Below are 12,985 nucleotides of genomic sequence, written 5' to 3'. Positions count from 1 at the left end.
TCCCTCTGATTGTGGTTGACAGTTGCATGACTGGGGCAGACTGAGGGGCCACTGGCAGTGGCACCAGGATTTATCCCTACTCCATGTACTGGGTTTTTGAGAACCTATTCTCTTTGAATGGATACCTTGATCAGTCTAGATATAGTAGGGAGGGCCTTGAACCTTCCATAAAGCAATGTATCTTACCCTCTCTGAGAATTAGAGGGGGTGGGGTGGGAGGGTATGTGGAGGGGAGAGAGTGGAAACTTGGATTGGTATAATGAAAAAAAAGATGCTTTCTTTCTTTTTTTTTAAAGTTAAAACCTTTCTTTTTATTTAGACAGAAAAGGGGAGATGATATAGGAAGTTTTTCTGTATATGTGTTGCTTTTATTGGTTAATGAATAAAGAAGCTGCTTTGGTCTGTGATAGGGCAGAACAGAGTTAGGTGGAAAAATTAAACTGAATGCTGGGAGAATGTAGGTGGAGTCAGTGAGATGCCATGCAGCAACTGGAGGAGACAAATGCTGGAATGTTGTCTGGTAAGCCACAGTCATGTGGCAATACACAGAGTAATAAAAACGGGTTAATTTAAGGTATAAGAACTAGCTAGCAATACACTGAAGTGATTGATCAAGCAGTGATTTAATTAATATAGCTTCTGAGTGATTATTTTGGGTCTGGGCAGCTGGGAAACAAATGAGCAGCCTCCGACAACAGGAGGTGGTATTGCACACCTTTAATCCAAGGACTCAAGAGGCAGAGACAGGTAGAACTCCAAGAGTTCAAGGCCAGCCTGGTCTACAGAGTGCATTCCAGGACAGGTTTCAAATCTACAGAGAGACCTTTTCTTGAAAATACAAAAACAAAACAAAAGTGATGCACTGGGTATTAAATTCACAAGGGAGGAGATCTGTGATGGCTGATACTGACTGCCACCTTGATGGGATTAAGAATCCCCATGGAAACTAATCCACAGTAATTTCTGTGAGGGGGTTCTCTATTGGATTAATTAAGGTGAGAAACTGATCCTAGCTACAGGCAGCACTGTTCCACAGGTTGGGGTCCTAGATAAAATGCAAAGGTGTAAGAGAGCTGAGTGGCACCATTCATCCCTCACAGTCTTAAGCAAAAATGATGGAACCAAATGCTTCAAACTCCTGCTATTCCCCACCATGATGGACTATATATCTGAACTGTGAGCCAAAACAAAAGAACACAACAATAAAGACCAAAACCAAAACCAAAACCCTCCCTTCTTAAAATTGCTTTTGCTGGAAGATTTGTTAGAGCACAGAGCGGTAACTAATGCAGAGGCCTTGTGGAAACTAATTAACTTGTTGGAGGCATGACTCTCAAAAAGAGTAATGCAGCTCTAGCAGGAACCCGGTTTTGTGAAAGTGGGCTGCTATAAAAGGATAGACACAGGGCACTGCGTTTCTCTGGCTCCCTGCATCACCACATGCTCTCCTGGTTATGCTACATGTCATGTTTCACATAGCCAGAAGGCCCTCTCTGGGGATGGCCAGATGCTGGTCCCATGCTCTTCAATTTCTAAAAGTTGCCAGCCAAATAAAGAAAAAAAGTATCCCACAAGACATGCCAGCCTCCATTTGTTTTTCATTTTTAACAGTGTCTTTTAGGTATTCTTTGACAATTTCACACATGTAAATAATGTATCTTGTTCACATGCATTTCCAACTCCTCCTTATTCACCCTAGGCACCTCTAACATGTCCCCCTTCCTACTTCATGTCTTCTCATCTGCCCCCCCTTCCCTCTGGAACTCACTGAGTTCAGTTGATACTGCCTGTTGTACTGACCTCATGTGTTTGATCCCATGCATGTCTTGTGTAGATAACAACAGCTGCGTGAGCTGCAGGGGCCACATCGTGCTCTTAAGTCAGCACTGCACAGCACCCCTCCTCACCTCGTTTTCACAGTCTTCCCACCTCCTGTTCTGTGAAGCTGTCATGGCGGCCATGGGGGTGCAGCTGACACAGATGTCCCACTAGGGCTGAACACAGATACTCTCTTATTCTTAGCACTTTAAGAGTTGCGGGTTTCTGTATTAGCTGCAGAGAGAAGCTTTCCTGGTCAAGGCTGAAAACAGCAGCAATCTATATGTATAAACATCAATATTTAGAAGGCAGTTAGACAACAAATCTATTTATTAACACAACATTAGGTTTTACCCTAGGACCTATGACTTCCAAGCCATGGATTTTGATCAAACTTACTTGTATTCAAGGCATTAATTCCTACCTGTGGAACAAGTCTCAAAGTCAATACAAAATCAGTTGTTTACCCCTACGGCCTCCCAACCAATATTGCATCAGTGGGCATATCTTGCCTGGTAGCTTAGCACTGAAGCATATAAAGTTTCCTACTGACTAATAACTTGGATATCTTTTATACCCAACAACTAATTTTGAAAGAAAGGTACCGCTATCACCTCCATCCCTAATGGGAACCAGAAAATGAGTAGTAAATCCAGCTGATGGCTACCTAGTTGACATTTTAATGTATTCATTGAACTGAGGATACACGTTGTGGTAATTAAGATTTCCATTCCTACGAGGAGCTGAATGTCTGCCCATTGTCAAACAAACTGTGAAAGGCAACTGTGGAACTGCTTCAGCTTTAGAGATGTGCTGAAAACCTTCCGAAGAGGAGTGAGCCACCGGAGTGCAGGCAAGCGAATGGAAAAGGCAGGATGGCCCATCCCGACAACCATATCTGTGAAGGTGGTGAACTTACAGATCCAAAGCAGTAGGCTCTCAATGACACAGAACAACACAGGATATTCATGAGGAGCCTCGGTGAGAGCCCAGAAAGCAGAGGCCTTAAGCCAGACCAATGACTTGTGGCAATGAACACTTGCAAGCAAACACGAATGGACTAACGGGTAAACTGTGTATCAACGGGCCACATGACAAGATTCTTCTTCCTGTTTTGTTTTTGTTTTCTTTCTTTTGTTTGGGTTTTTCTTTTAAATTTGGTTTGGATTGGGGGATGTTGCGAGGGGCTGGGGAGAGAAGTGGGATCAGAATGCAGAATGTGCTATGTGAAATCCACAAAGAACAGATAAAAGTTAAAAAAAAATATGCAGGATGAAAAAAATAAACTCCCACTCCCACTGTGTCTACCAAAGAAAACTACTGAGTATTGAGATAATCCAATATGATGAAAAATAAATATATTTAAAAAAGGTAAAATGTATTATTAAAGTAACATCCACAGAACAAACCTATGACTTTAAGGGAAAGTTTTAAAATAAGGAATAAATACCTTGGAAAATTAATGCAATCTTGAAATGAGAATTTTCTTAGATATATTATTAATAGAATTCTAGAAGGAATTAATTAATTAATTAATAGTAATTATGTTATAATCACATAATGTTAAGAGTTACGAGTATGGTGACCTGAATGAGAAATGTCTCCTTATGGGTTCACAGGTTTGCACACTTAGTCCCAGTCAGAAGTACTATTTTGGGAGATCTGGAATCTTTAAGAAGAACCTTGCTAGAGAGAAGTAGGTCACAGAGGTGGCTGTACTGGCTATGTTTTTTTGTCAACTTGACACATGCTAGAGTTATCAGAGATGAAGGAGCCTCATTTGAGGAAATGTCTCCACGAGATCCAGCTTAAGGCATTTTCTCAATTAGTGATCACTATGGGAGGGTCCAGCCCACATTGAGTGCTGTCATCCCTGGGCTGGTGGTCCTGGGTTCTATAAGAAAGCAGTCCGAGCAGAGAAGCAAGTCAGTAAGCAGCACCACTTCATGGCCTCTGCATCAGCCCCTACCTCCAGGTCCCTGTCCTGACGTCCTTTGGCGATGAACAGCAATGTATAAGCATAAGGTGAATGAACCCTGCCCTCCCCAACTGGCTTTTCAGTCATGGTGATTTGTTGGGGCAATAGAAACCCTGATTAAGACAAGCTGATAACAGCATGGTGGGGTATTACTGCAACAGACTTGGCCACAGTTTGGAGAGGATTTGTGGAAGGACTTTAAAACTTTGGGCTAGAAAAATCATTGTGCATTGAGACCTCAATGGGATATTCTTTGGGAGCTGGGAAGAAAGAATGTAGAGAGCAGTGCAGAAGATGGAGGCCTGGCTTGTGAAGTTTCAGAGGGAAATTTAAAGATTGTGTGTAATGATTGTTCTGTCCCTTTAAGAGACAAGCCACGCCCACTCCCTCCCCCATCAGCTGAGACAGGCTGATCTTCAGCTTCCAGCCTGAGTTCTGTTTTCTGTCACTCCCTTCTCTCCTCTCTCTGCTCTTCTCCCCCTCTCCCTTCCCTTCCATAACCACTAAATAAAGATCTAACCTCACTCTGCATGGCCTGTCTCTCATCCGCTGCCACATGGCTCGCCACTGGGGACCAGCCACCTTCGGAGACCTGGTCTCGTGTGCTGTCCCTACCTGGGACTGGCTGCTCTCGGGACCCTCTGCCCCCTGCCTGCCACCACATGGCCCGCTGCATTTCTGCTGCCTGCCACCGCCGGGGATCCTGCAGCTTTTTTAATTTTTCCATTACACTGTGGCCTTAATTTAAAGGAAGTGGCTTTGAGTTTCCAGCCTTACCCTACTTTCTCCCCTCTCTCTGCTTTCTGTGTGTAGATGAAAACGAGATAAGCTCTGGCAGCCATGCCTTCCCTGCCGTTCTGAATTCCTGCCCTCTGAAGTTGTAAGCTAAAATAGACTCCCCTGTGTTGCCTTTGATCATATTTTTATCACAGCAGCAGAAAAGTTACTAAAACAATGAGTCCTAAAAGATAGACTGAGCGCTGCCATCATACATTTGGCTGAATTTTCAACCTGAGAATGGGTGGGTGGGACACTCCATGACAGAGTCTTTGGTGGGATTTCAGGTAAAAGATAATTTTCAATACCACACTCAACTACATTCAGTCACGCCAAATAGAAGTAGCTCCTTGCAGACATATTACAATCAAACTCTGTGACACGAAGAAACCAAACAACTATTTTAAGTATGGCAAAATGAAGCCAGATGGGGTAGCACACACCTGTAATCCTGAGACTTGGAAGGCTAAAGCAAGATCAGGGCTTCAGGACCAGCCTGGGCTACACAGCACCTGTTACAAAGCAAAAGCAAATCAAGAACAAAATACTTCAAACCTCCTAAACTGAAACGTACAAAACCAAAAAACCCACACACAGTATTTTATTCAGCAGATGATCATTTATTTATTTATTTATTTTAAAGATTTATTTATTTATTATGTATACAGTATTCCTTCATGTATGCTTGCATGCCAGAAGAGGGCACCTGATCTCATTATAGATGGCCTGAGTCACCATGTGGTTGCTGGGAATTGAACTCAGGACCTCTGGAAGAGCAGTCAGTGTTCTTAACCTCTGAGCCATCTCTACAGCTCCAGATGATCATTTATTTAAACGAAAAAACAAAGAAACCCAAAAAATGGTGAGACACTAAATTATTTAAAGTAGTCAAGAATCATGCTAGAATTAAAAGTAACTATGTGTAGAATCAAAGGCTGGGGAAGAGATCACAGACACCACCGGCAGAACAAAGATTAGTGGTTTACTTATTTTTTATTTTTGACATGAGATGCTGGTGCCCTTGGATTCTTTCCACTTCTACTGAAACTTCTGAGTGCCCTACCAGTTGTTTCTCCCACCAATGTCTAGAGTGCAGCATTGTGTTGGTGTCTACTGTGCATTTAAGAATAAACTTTAGAAAAAAAAATCATACAGTGGTTGACAGTCTATTGATTTTTACTCTGTCATTTCTGTCTCAGGTTAAATAAATTTAGAATCTTGAAAAAAATGTGAGTATGTAATCAGGACATTTTCAAGCATACAATTCTAAGAATTTATCACACAAACTCATGCTTAAGCTCACAGAACCAAGACAGGATGGACACAGGGTAGATAACTATGAAAGCGTAGTTTTTGTGCAACTAAGATGGGATCAATGGGGAAAAGTATCCACTATACAAGTCTGATGACCTGAACTGATCTGATGAACTCGTGCTAGAAGCACAGAACTGATTTCAGATTGGGCCTCTGACTTCCACAGTGTGCTATGGCACAGACACACGATGGCACACATGGTCCTGTACTCACACACATTCACCCAAACATACATCAATCATAAACTAAACAGTTAAAAAAAAAAGCTGTGTATAAGAGCTAGGCTCTGGCCTATAATCTCAGCTCCTTGGGTGGCTGATGCAGAGGATTTCATATTCAAGGAAGGTCTAGGTTGAAGATGAGTTCAATGCTAGCCTGGGCAACTTAGTGAGACCCTGTCAAAAATACAAAGGAGAGAGAGAACTAGAGACATAACTGTATTAGACTCCTTGCCCAGCAGCTGTGAGACCTTATGTTAAATCTGCATTAATGCAGAAAGAAATTAAAAGCATACACACACACATACACATTTATACACATACATTACATATACACACAAATATATATATATATATATATATATATATATATATATATATATATATATAGTGGTTAGTCGGGGAACAGAGAGGAAAGATTTGGTTCAGTAAGCTGGGAATTCTGAACAGCTGTGATGTTATGAATGATTTTGTAGGCTTCACCTTTACCAGTAACTTTAAAAAACAAAACAAGGCAAATATGGTAATTGCATACAAAACATTACAACTTAGGTTTATTGGAGAAAAATTATTTCAGAGTTTAAAACACAAAATAACACGGAATAATAATAACAAAAACATTTTCCATCCGCTTACTTACTGGTGAGATTTTGATGTGAACATACTATAAGAAATGCATGCCAGGGACAGTGGCACAGGTCTTTGATCCCAGCACTTGGGAGGCAGAGGCAGGTGGATCTCTGTGAGTTCAAGGCCACACTGGTCTACAGAGTGACTTCTAAGACAGCCAGAGATACACAGTGAGATCTTGCCGAAAAATAAGTATATAAATAAAACAACAAACAAAACAAAATGAAAGAAAAAGAAAGCAAAAGCAAGTGCGTGCTGAAAACAACCTGTAAAATTCTCATTTATAAAGAAGAGACAGAAAAGGAAGAGTCTACCAGTAGCTTCGGAGATTGCTGAGAACACTGCACATTCAAGAAAGTAAATACCATAGCTCATCACGGTAATGGGTCATTTCTCAAGAACTACAACTTCTTGGAATCTGTTAAGGCCGTTGGCAAGAGTCTGTGGTACTTTAAGTCAATGAGAGTGGCACTTTTATTCCTTAAAAAGGTGACTAAGTGTCTTGCATCTAGGGGCAGAGAAACCTTTCACTTGAGGGGCATCAGGAATTGTGCAGCGCAGTTCATTCACTGAACAGTCGCTTCCGGGCCTTGCACGGGGCCCGTGGAGAGGATGGAGGGCGCTGCTCTTGGGGACTTCGAGGAGGAGATTGAGGCAGGGGCTGCAGGGGTGAGCTGGGGAAGGGTCCCAACAGGTAGCTGTCCTGGTCCCAGATAGACCTTGGAGAATATGGCTCTGCATTCGGGGAAGGCCCCGAAGGATATGGTTCTGGGATGTGGCCCTGAGGCCAAGGACTGGGCATCCTGTTGGTGGAGGAAAAGTGCTCACTTGCCTGACCAGCTGGAGGATCCATCCAGGGTGACATCCAGCCAGAGTCCGCATCCTCATCACAGAGGTCCTCTTGGTAGGAACTTTCTAGAATGTACTCACAGAAGGATCCTGGCTGTAGGACTAGGAGGTCGTCCTCTGGCATTTCCAGGACAGCGCCCCCCTGCGGGCTGGCGGACAAGAACCCAGGCTGCCCAAGATGGTAGGAATCCTGGAGGCCCTCGGGCACCAGGATGATGGTGTGTTCAGGGAGCAACACTTCCAGGACCGAGGTGGGATCCGGCTCCAGCAGCAGGTCGACGCCATCCAGCTGCAGTTGCATGGCGCAGTCGGCGGCCAAGAACACCACGGAGGTGGGCGCATCGCTGGAGGACCCTGCAGGCTCTTCCAGGCTGGGTGGCGCCGGAGGCTCTTGGAGGCGGCGTCGCTTGGCAGGGCTGGGTCCTTGTGGCTGTGGTGCCAAGCAGGGCGCGGGGTCGGCGCCGGGGCTGAGGTGCCGCACTCCTAGCATGTTGGTGGTGATGCGGGGTTAGAGAGGCGCGGAGTGCAGCGAGGACAGGTACGACGGGGCGGCTGCAGTCTGGCTGGCGCTCTGGGCACCTGTGCTCGCCTAGTGCAGGGAAATCTCGGATCTTGTGCACGCAAAGCCGGATACTACTAGACGTCAATCAGTTTTCAAAGGTGAACCGGAACCCAGGTCAAGACGGAAAAGGTCAGGTTAGGCTGCGCCTTCGAGAGCCAGCGTCCTGGAGGCTCCGCCCAGGAGTGTCGGACTGACCAATAGTCTTGGCTGTACTTGGGAAATACTTTTTTTGGCCTATAGGAAGCAGAACAGGTTGCACCGCTTGACCCACCAGGATTAGAATTTCAAGATGGCTCGTGACTAGATAGGTTGTGGTTTCGGGTGTTCAAAAGATCACTGGAAAACTTGCGCTCCTTACCCCTGCCCCACCTCAGTTAAATGCCATTTAAAATTGTTTCAGCGTTTCCCACCCTGTGTTTAGAGAATGGGTTACTAGGTAGTTGGGCCTGATGTGAGACGTAAAGTACTCACGCTGGAGATCATACATGTCTTCGTGCAGCTGGTAAATCCCTCATTCTGGAGACTGAGGTAAAGAGAATATTGTGTCTGAGGCCAAGATGAGCTGCAGGGTGACACATGGTCTCACAAACAATAAAACAAAACAAATCTGGCCCAGAGAGGTTGATAGCGCCTGATGACATGAGTTCGGTCTTGGTCCTACATGGTAGTACGCTGTGGAACACACATATACATGGCAAATGAATGTAATAAAAATTCAAAAAGAAGCCCGGCGATAGTGGCGCGTGCCTTTAATCCCAGCACTCGGGAGGCAGAGGCTGGTGGATCTCTGTGAGTTTGAGGCCAGCCTGATCTACAAAAGCTAGTTCCTGGACAGGCTCCAAAGCTACAAGAGCAACCCTGTCTCAAAAAAGTAAAAAATGAAAAAATAGAAAAATGAAAATAAAAAACTTTTCTTTTCTTTTCTTTTTCTTTTTGAGAAAGGGTCTCTTATATGTTAGGCTTCCTGGACTTGCTTATGTAATGAGTGCTTCCAACTCCCAAGTACTGGAATCAAACTCATGCACCAGAAGAAGTGGCTTTATGCCATGCCTAGAGCTGAATTCAGCGGATTTTCTGCTTGCCCTTGTCCTCTAAACCCGTGGTTCTCAACACGTGGGTCGCAACCCTGGGGATCCAATGACCCTTTCACAGGGGTCACATAACACACATCCTACATGGCAGATATTTACATTATGATTTGCAACAGCAACGAAATTATAGTTATGAGTAGCAATGAAATAATTTTATGACTGGGCAGTCACCACAACACGAGGAACTGTATTAATGGATCTCGGCATTAGGAAGGTTGAGAACCACTGCCCAAACTAAATAGAAAATTCCCTTCTCCAGCTTTAGAAAATGTGGGGTTTTTTTCCTGATTTTAAATTTTAATTTTTTGATTCTTTGAGACAGGGTTTCTCTGTGTAGCCCTGAAACTTGCTCTGTAGACCAGGCAGACTCAAGAGATCTGTCTGCTTCTGAGTCACAAGTGCTGGGATTAAAGGTGTGTGTTAGCTACCACTGCTGGACCAAAAAGTACTTTAAATAGTGATAGTGATACTGGGATTTGTCTCTAACTGCATGTACTGGCTTCTTGGGATCCTATTCTCTTTGGATGTATATCTTGCTTACCCTAGATGTAGTAGGGAGGAGGGCTTTGGACTTTCCACAGAGCAGGGTGCATTGCCCTCTCTTAGGATTGGAGAGGGGTGAGGTGGAAGGGTGTGTGGAGGGAGTGGGAGGGGAGTGGGAGGAGAGTTGGAGGAGGGGAGGGAGTGGGAATTTGGATTGGTATTTTTTTTACAGTAATAAAAAAAACCAGTAAAGTGGAACAATTGTGTATATGCTTCCTGAATAGCAAGGACTGCACTATGATCTATTTAAAATTTATAATTATTTTGTATGTAAGGGTCTTTTGCCAGCATGTATGTCTGTGAACCACACACGTGTACTGTTTTATGGACTCCAGAAGAGAGCACTGCATACCCTGAGGATGAGCCACGGTGTGGGTGGTGGGAATCAAACCTGAGACTTCTGGAGGAGCAACAAGTGCTCTTAAAGGCAGAGGCGTCTCTCCAGCTTCCTTTCTTCTTTTTAACTTTTTTTTGTGTGTGTGAATTCATACATGAGTACTATTTTTGCATCATTTCTACCCCTCCCTCTCTCCCTCTAACTCCTCTTGTGTCTCCCTCAAATTTCTGACCTCTTCTTTAATTGTTACATGTGTATCTTTACATGTACATATAAATACAGTCTGATGACTCCATTTAGTGTTGCTTCCATGTTTATTTATTTAGGGCTGATGCCTTGGGTTTGGATGAACTACTTGTGGGGTTTATCCCGGAAGAAGACTGACACACTCTTTTTCAACAGCCAGTTATTGCCTGCAGTTCTTCATCTAAGGGTGGGACCTTGGGAGATATCCCTCATCCTCATTGGTGTGTTAACTGGTGTTGTCACTGTGCAGGCTTTGTTAAGGTGACCGTAATTTTGAGATTTCATGGGGGTAGCTTTTATTTTCTTTGTCATATGGAACATAATATCTCACAGCAGATGTCTTGGTTCTCTGGCTCTTATTTTCTTTTTCTTTTTTTCTTTTCTTTCTTTCTTTTTTTTTGAGACAGTGTTTCACCATATATCACTGGTTGGCCTGGAACTCATTATGTGATTATATCACAGAGATCTGTCTCCCTCTGAATCCTGAGTGCTGGGATGAAAGGCATGGACCACCATGTTCACCTGGTTCTCTGTATTTCCTGCTCCCTCTTCCATGATGTTCCCTGAGCTTTGGTTGTAGAAGTTGTGTTGTAGATCAATACAACTTATATCAGTTGGAATTGAACACTGTCTGTTGCAAAAGAAGCTTCTTTGATATTGAGTAAGAGCTACATTTATCCATGGATATAAGGGTAAATATTTAGAATGCAGCCAGAAGTTATACTGTTAGGAAAGTAACTGTCCTTATGGTCCATTAGCCATGGTTAGTTGTCTAGGTTTATAATACTGTGTATGAATGGCCGCATACTGAGCAGGCTTTAAGTGCAATTGCACAATAGTTGGTTGCTGCCAAGATGCAAATGTGATTATTGTACCCTTTGGGGATATCTCACCGTATTGGTCTCTGTTGTGGTTCATAGGCTTACTTACATCTGATTAGAACTAGTGATTGCTTTTCTCCAGTGGTAGCTTTCAAGGCATTTCTGGATGCTATGAGCACTAGTCATTAAAGGGGAGGCTTCCAGGTCAGTTCCTGCTCAATTCTTGTGTCTAAAGTGTGGATCATTTTTAGCAATTGCATTTAACCTTTGAGTTCTGGGAGGCAACCAAGGACAGTAGCAATAACCTATGTTATTAGAGTCTCTTGCATTCCCTTACCAAAAACTTGGAGAGAGGTTTCTTATTCTTATGCTTGGCACTGGGAGGAGGGTAATTGTTAGGTAGTCTATGCCTATCTGTAAGTATTTTTCTGGGATAGTTTATTTAAATTTTAATATCTAAGATTTAGGATATTGTAATCAATATATGTATGAGATTGATCATTTTTACCCCCCAAAATGTAAGTTCTTAGCCAAGTATGGTAGTACACACCTATAATCTGAATACTTGAATGGCTGGTGACATCCTAATAATTCTTAGAATGTCACCTTGAAGGTCAGCCTAGGGCCAAGAGAAATCTATGAATATTAATTGGTTTTGTCTGTGGTTAGGAAAAAAATCAGGTTTTAATTTAGCTTACATCAAAAGCTTAAATTCCACAGTCTCCTTAATACCTAATCCTAATGGCCTCAGGGAATCTTCAGAGACAATTGGTGCATATGCTGACATACATATATGTATACACATACATATAATGTAGAATGTTTTAATTGTATGAGTGTTACTGTACCACATGAGTGACCGGTGCCCAAGGAGTCCAGAAGTAAACTTTGGATCCCTTGGAATTGCAGTTAGAGATAGTGAGATGTTATATGGGTGCTGTGAATTGGACTTGGGTCCTCTGGAAGAGCAGCCTGTGCTCTTAACCCCTAAGCCATCTCTCCAGTCCCAAAGCAAGTTGAGTTTAAAGAACATTTAGTTAGACGTTTTGAAATGAACAAGGCACCAGTAAAGGGAATACTGTCTTCTAAAAAAAAAAAAAAAAAACAAGCAGAATTTTGAAAAAAATGACACATCAGCTAACCGTAAGAGAGAAACATGTTACAATCAAGGCTATGGAAACATAGACAGAGACGGGGGGAACACGTCATGGAACAGGACACCATTTCCCTCTTGGAAAACAAAAGCACCACCACATAAACTACTTATTAAAAAAAAATAACATGAGCTGCGTGGTGGTAGCACACGCCTTCCAGGACCGAGGTGGGATCTGGCTCCAGCAGCAGGTCAACGCCATCCAGCTGCAGTTGCATGGAGCAGCCTGCGGCCAGGAACACCATGGAGGTCTATGCATAGTTGGTGATCCCGTTGGGCACTTCCATGTTGGATGGTGCCTGGGGCTCATGGAGGCAGTGGCGCTTGGCAGGGCAGGGTCCTTGTGGCTGCGGTTTCCAGCAGGGCGCGGGGTCTTTGCCAGGGCTGCTAGGCTGCATGTGGACAGCGCTGTGGGGCTGTCGGGGCACAGGGTGGATTGAGGACAGTGGCGCTGGTGCTAGCCAAGCAACTGCAGTCATCGGCCCTGGAGTCCTGCGCCTTATTCACGTCCCACCTGATACACCTGGACGTCAATTAAATTCCAAGTGTTGGACCGGAAAGTGAAGTCGTGAAATGTCACGCTAGGCTCCGCCCAGGAGTGTAGGCTGGGCTTTCCAGTAGCCTAGGCTGTACTTGAGAAATGCTTTT

The 12,985-nt window shown here is 43.7% G+C and overlaps 1 protein-coding gene across 2 annotated transcripts; it reads right to left on the bottom strand.

The window, feature by feature from the left end:
- Positions 1 to 6,640: 6,640 nt before the first annotated feature.
- LOC146894646 (proline-rich protein 23A3-like) lies at positions 6,641 to 12,735 on the bottom strand. 2 transcript variants are annotated; one of them, XM_087905043.1, is made up of 2 exons: positions 12,637 to 12,735; positions 6,641 to 7,990 (listed from the first exon to the last, which is right to left on the bottom strand). In XM_087905043.1, the coding sequence occupies exons 1-2, from the start codon at positions 12,733 to 12,735 to the stop codon at positions 7,298 to 7,300; spliced, it is 792 nt and encodes a 263-aa protein (XP_087761169.1). In that variant the 3' UTR covers positions 6,641 to 7,297. The 2 variants fall into 2 exon arrangements, with proteins under 2 accessions (XP_087761169.1, XP_087761168.1); XM_087905042.1 differs by lacking the exon at positions 12,637 to 12,735 and having other exon boundaries at positions 6,641 to 8,074.
- Between the last annotated feature and the right edge of the window lie 250 nt (positions 12,736 to 12,985).

Source organism: Myodes glareolus, chromosome 4, assembly GCF_982192425.1.
Source record: "Myodes glareolus chromosome 4, mMyoGla1.1, whole genome shotgun sequence".
Lineage (NCBI taxonomy): Eukaryota > Metazoa > Chordata > Mammalia > Rodentia > Cricetidae > Myodes > Myodes glareolus.
Note: the sequence above shows the minus strand (reverse complement) of the source record. Positions and strands in the feature narration are given on the sequence as shown.

Bases quoted from the DNA above. Each gene is read 5' to 3' on its own strand.
- LOC146894646 (XM_087905043.1), bottom strand. From the start codon at position 12,735: ATGCAGCCTAGCAGCCCTGGCAAAGACCCCGCGCCCTGCTGGAAACCG. The intron at 7,991-12,636 runs GCACCATCCAAC...AGCCCTGCCAAG, and splicing joins ACTGCCTCCATGAGCCCCAG to CGACGCCGCCTCCAAGAGCC.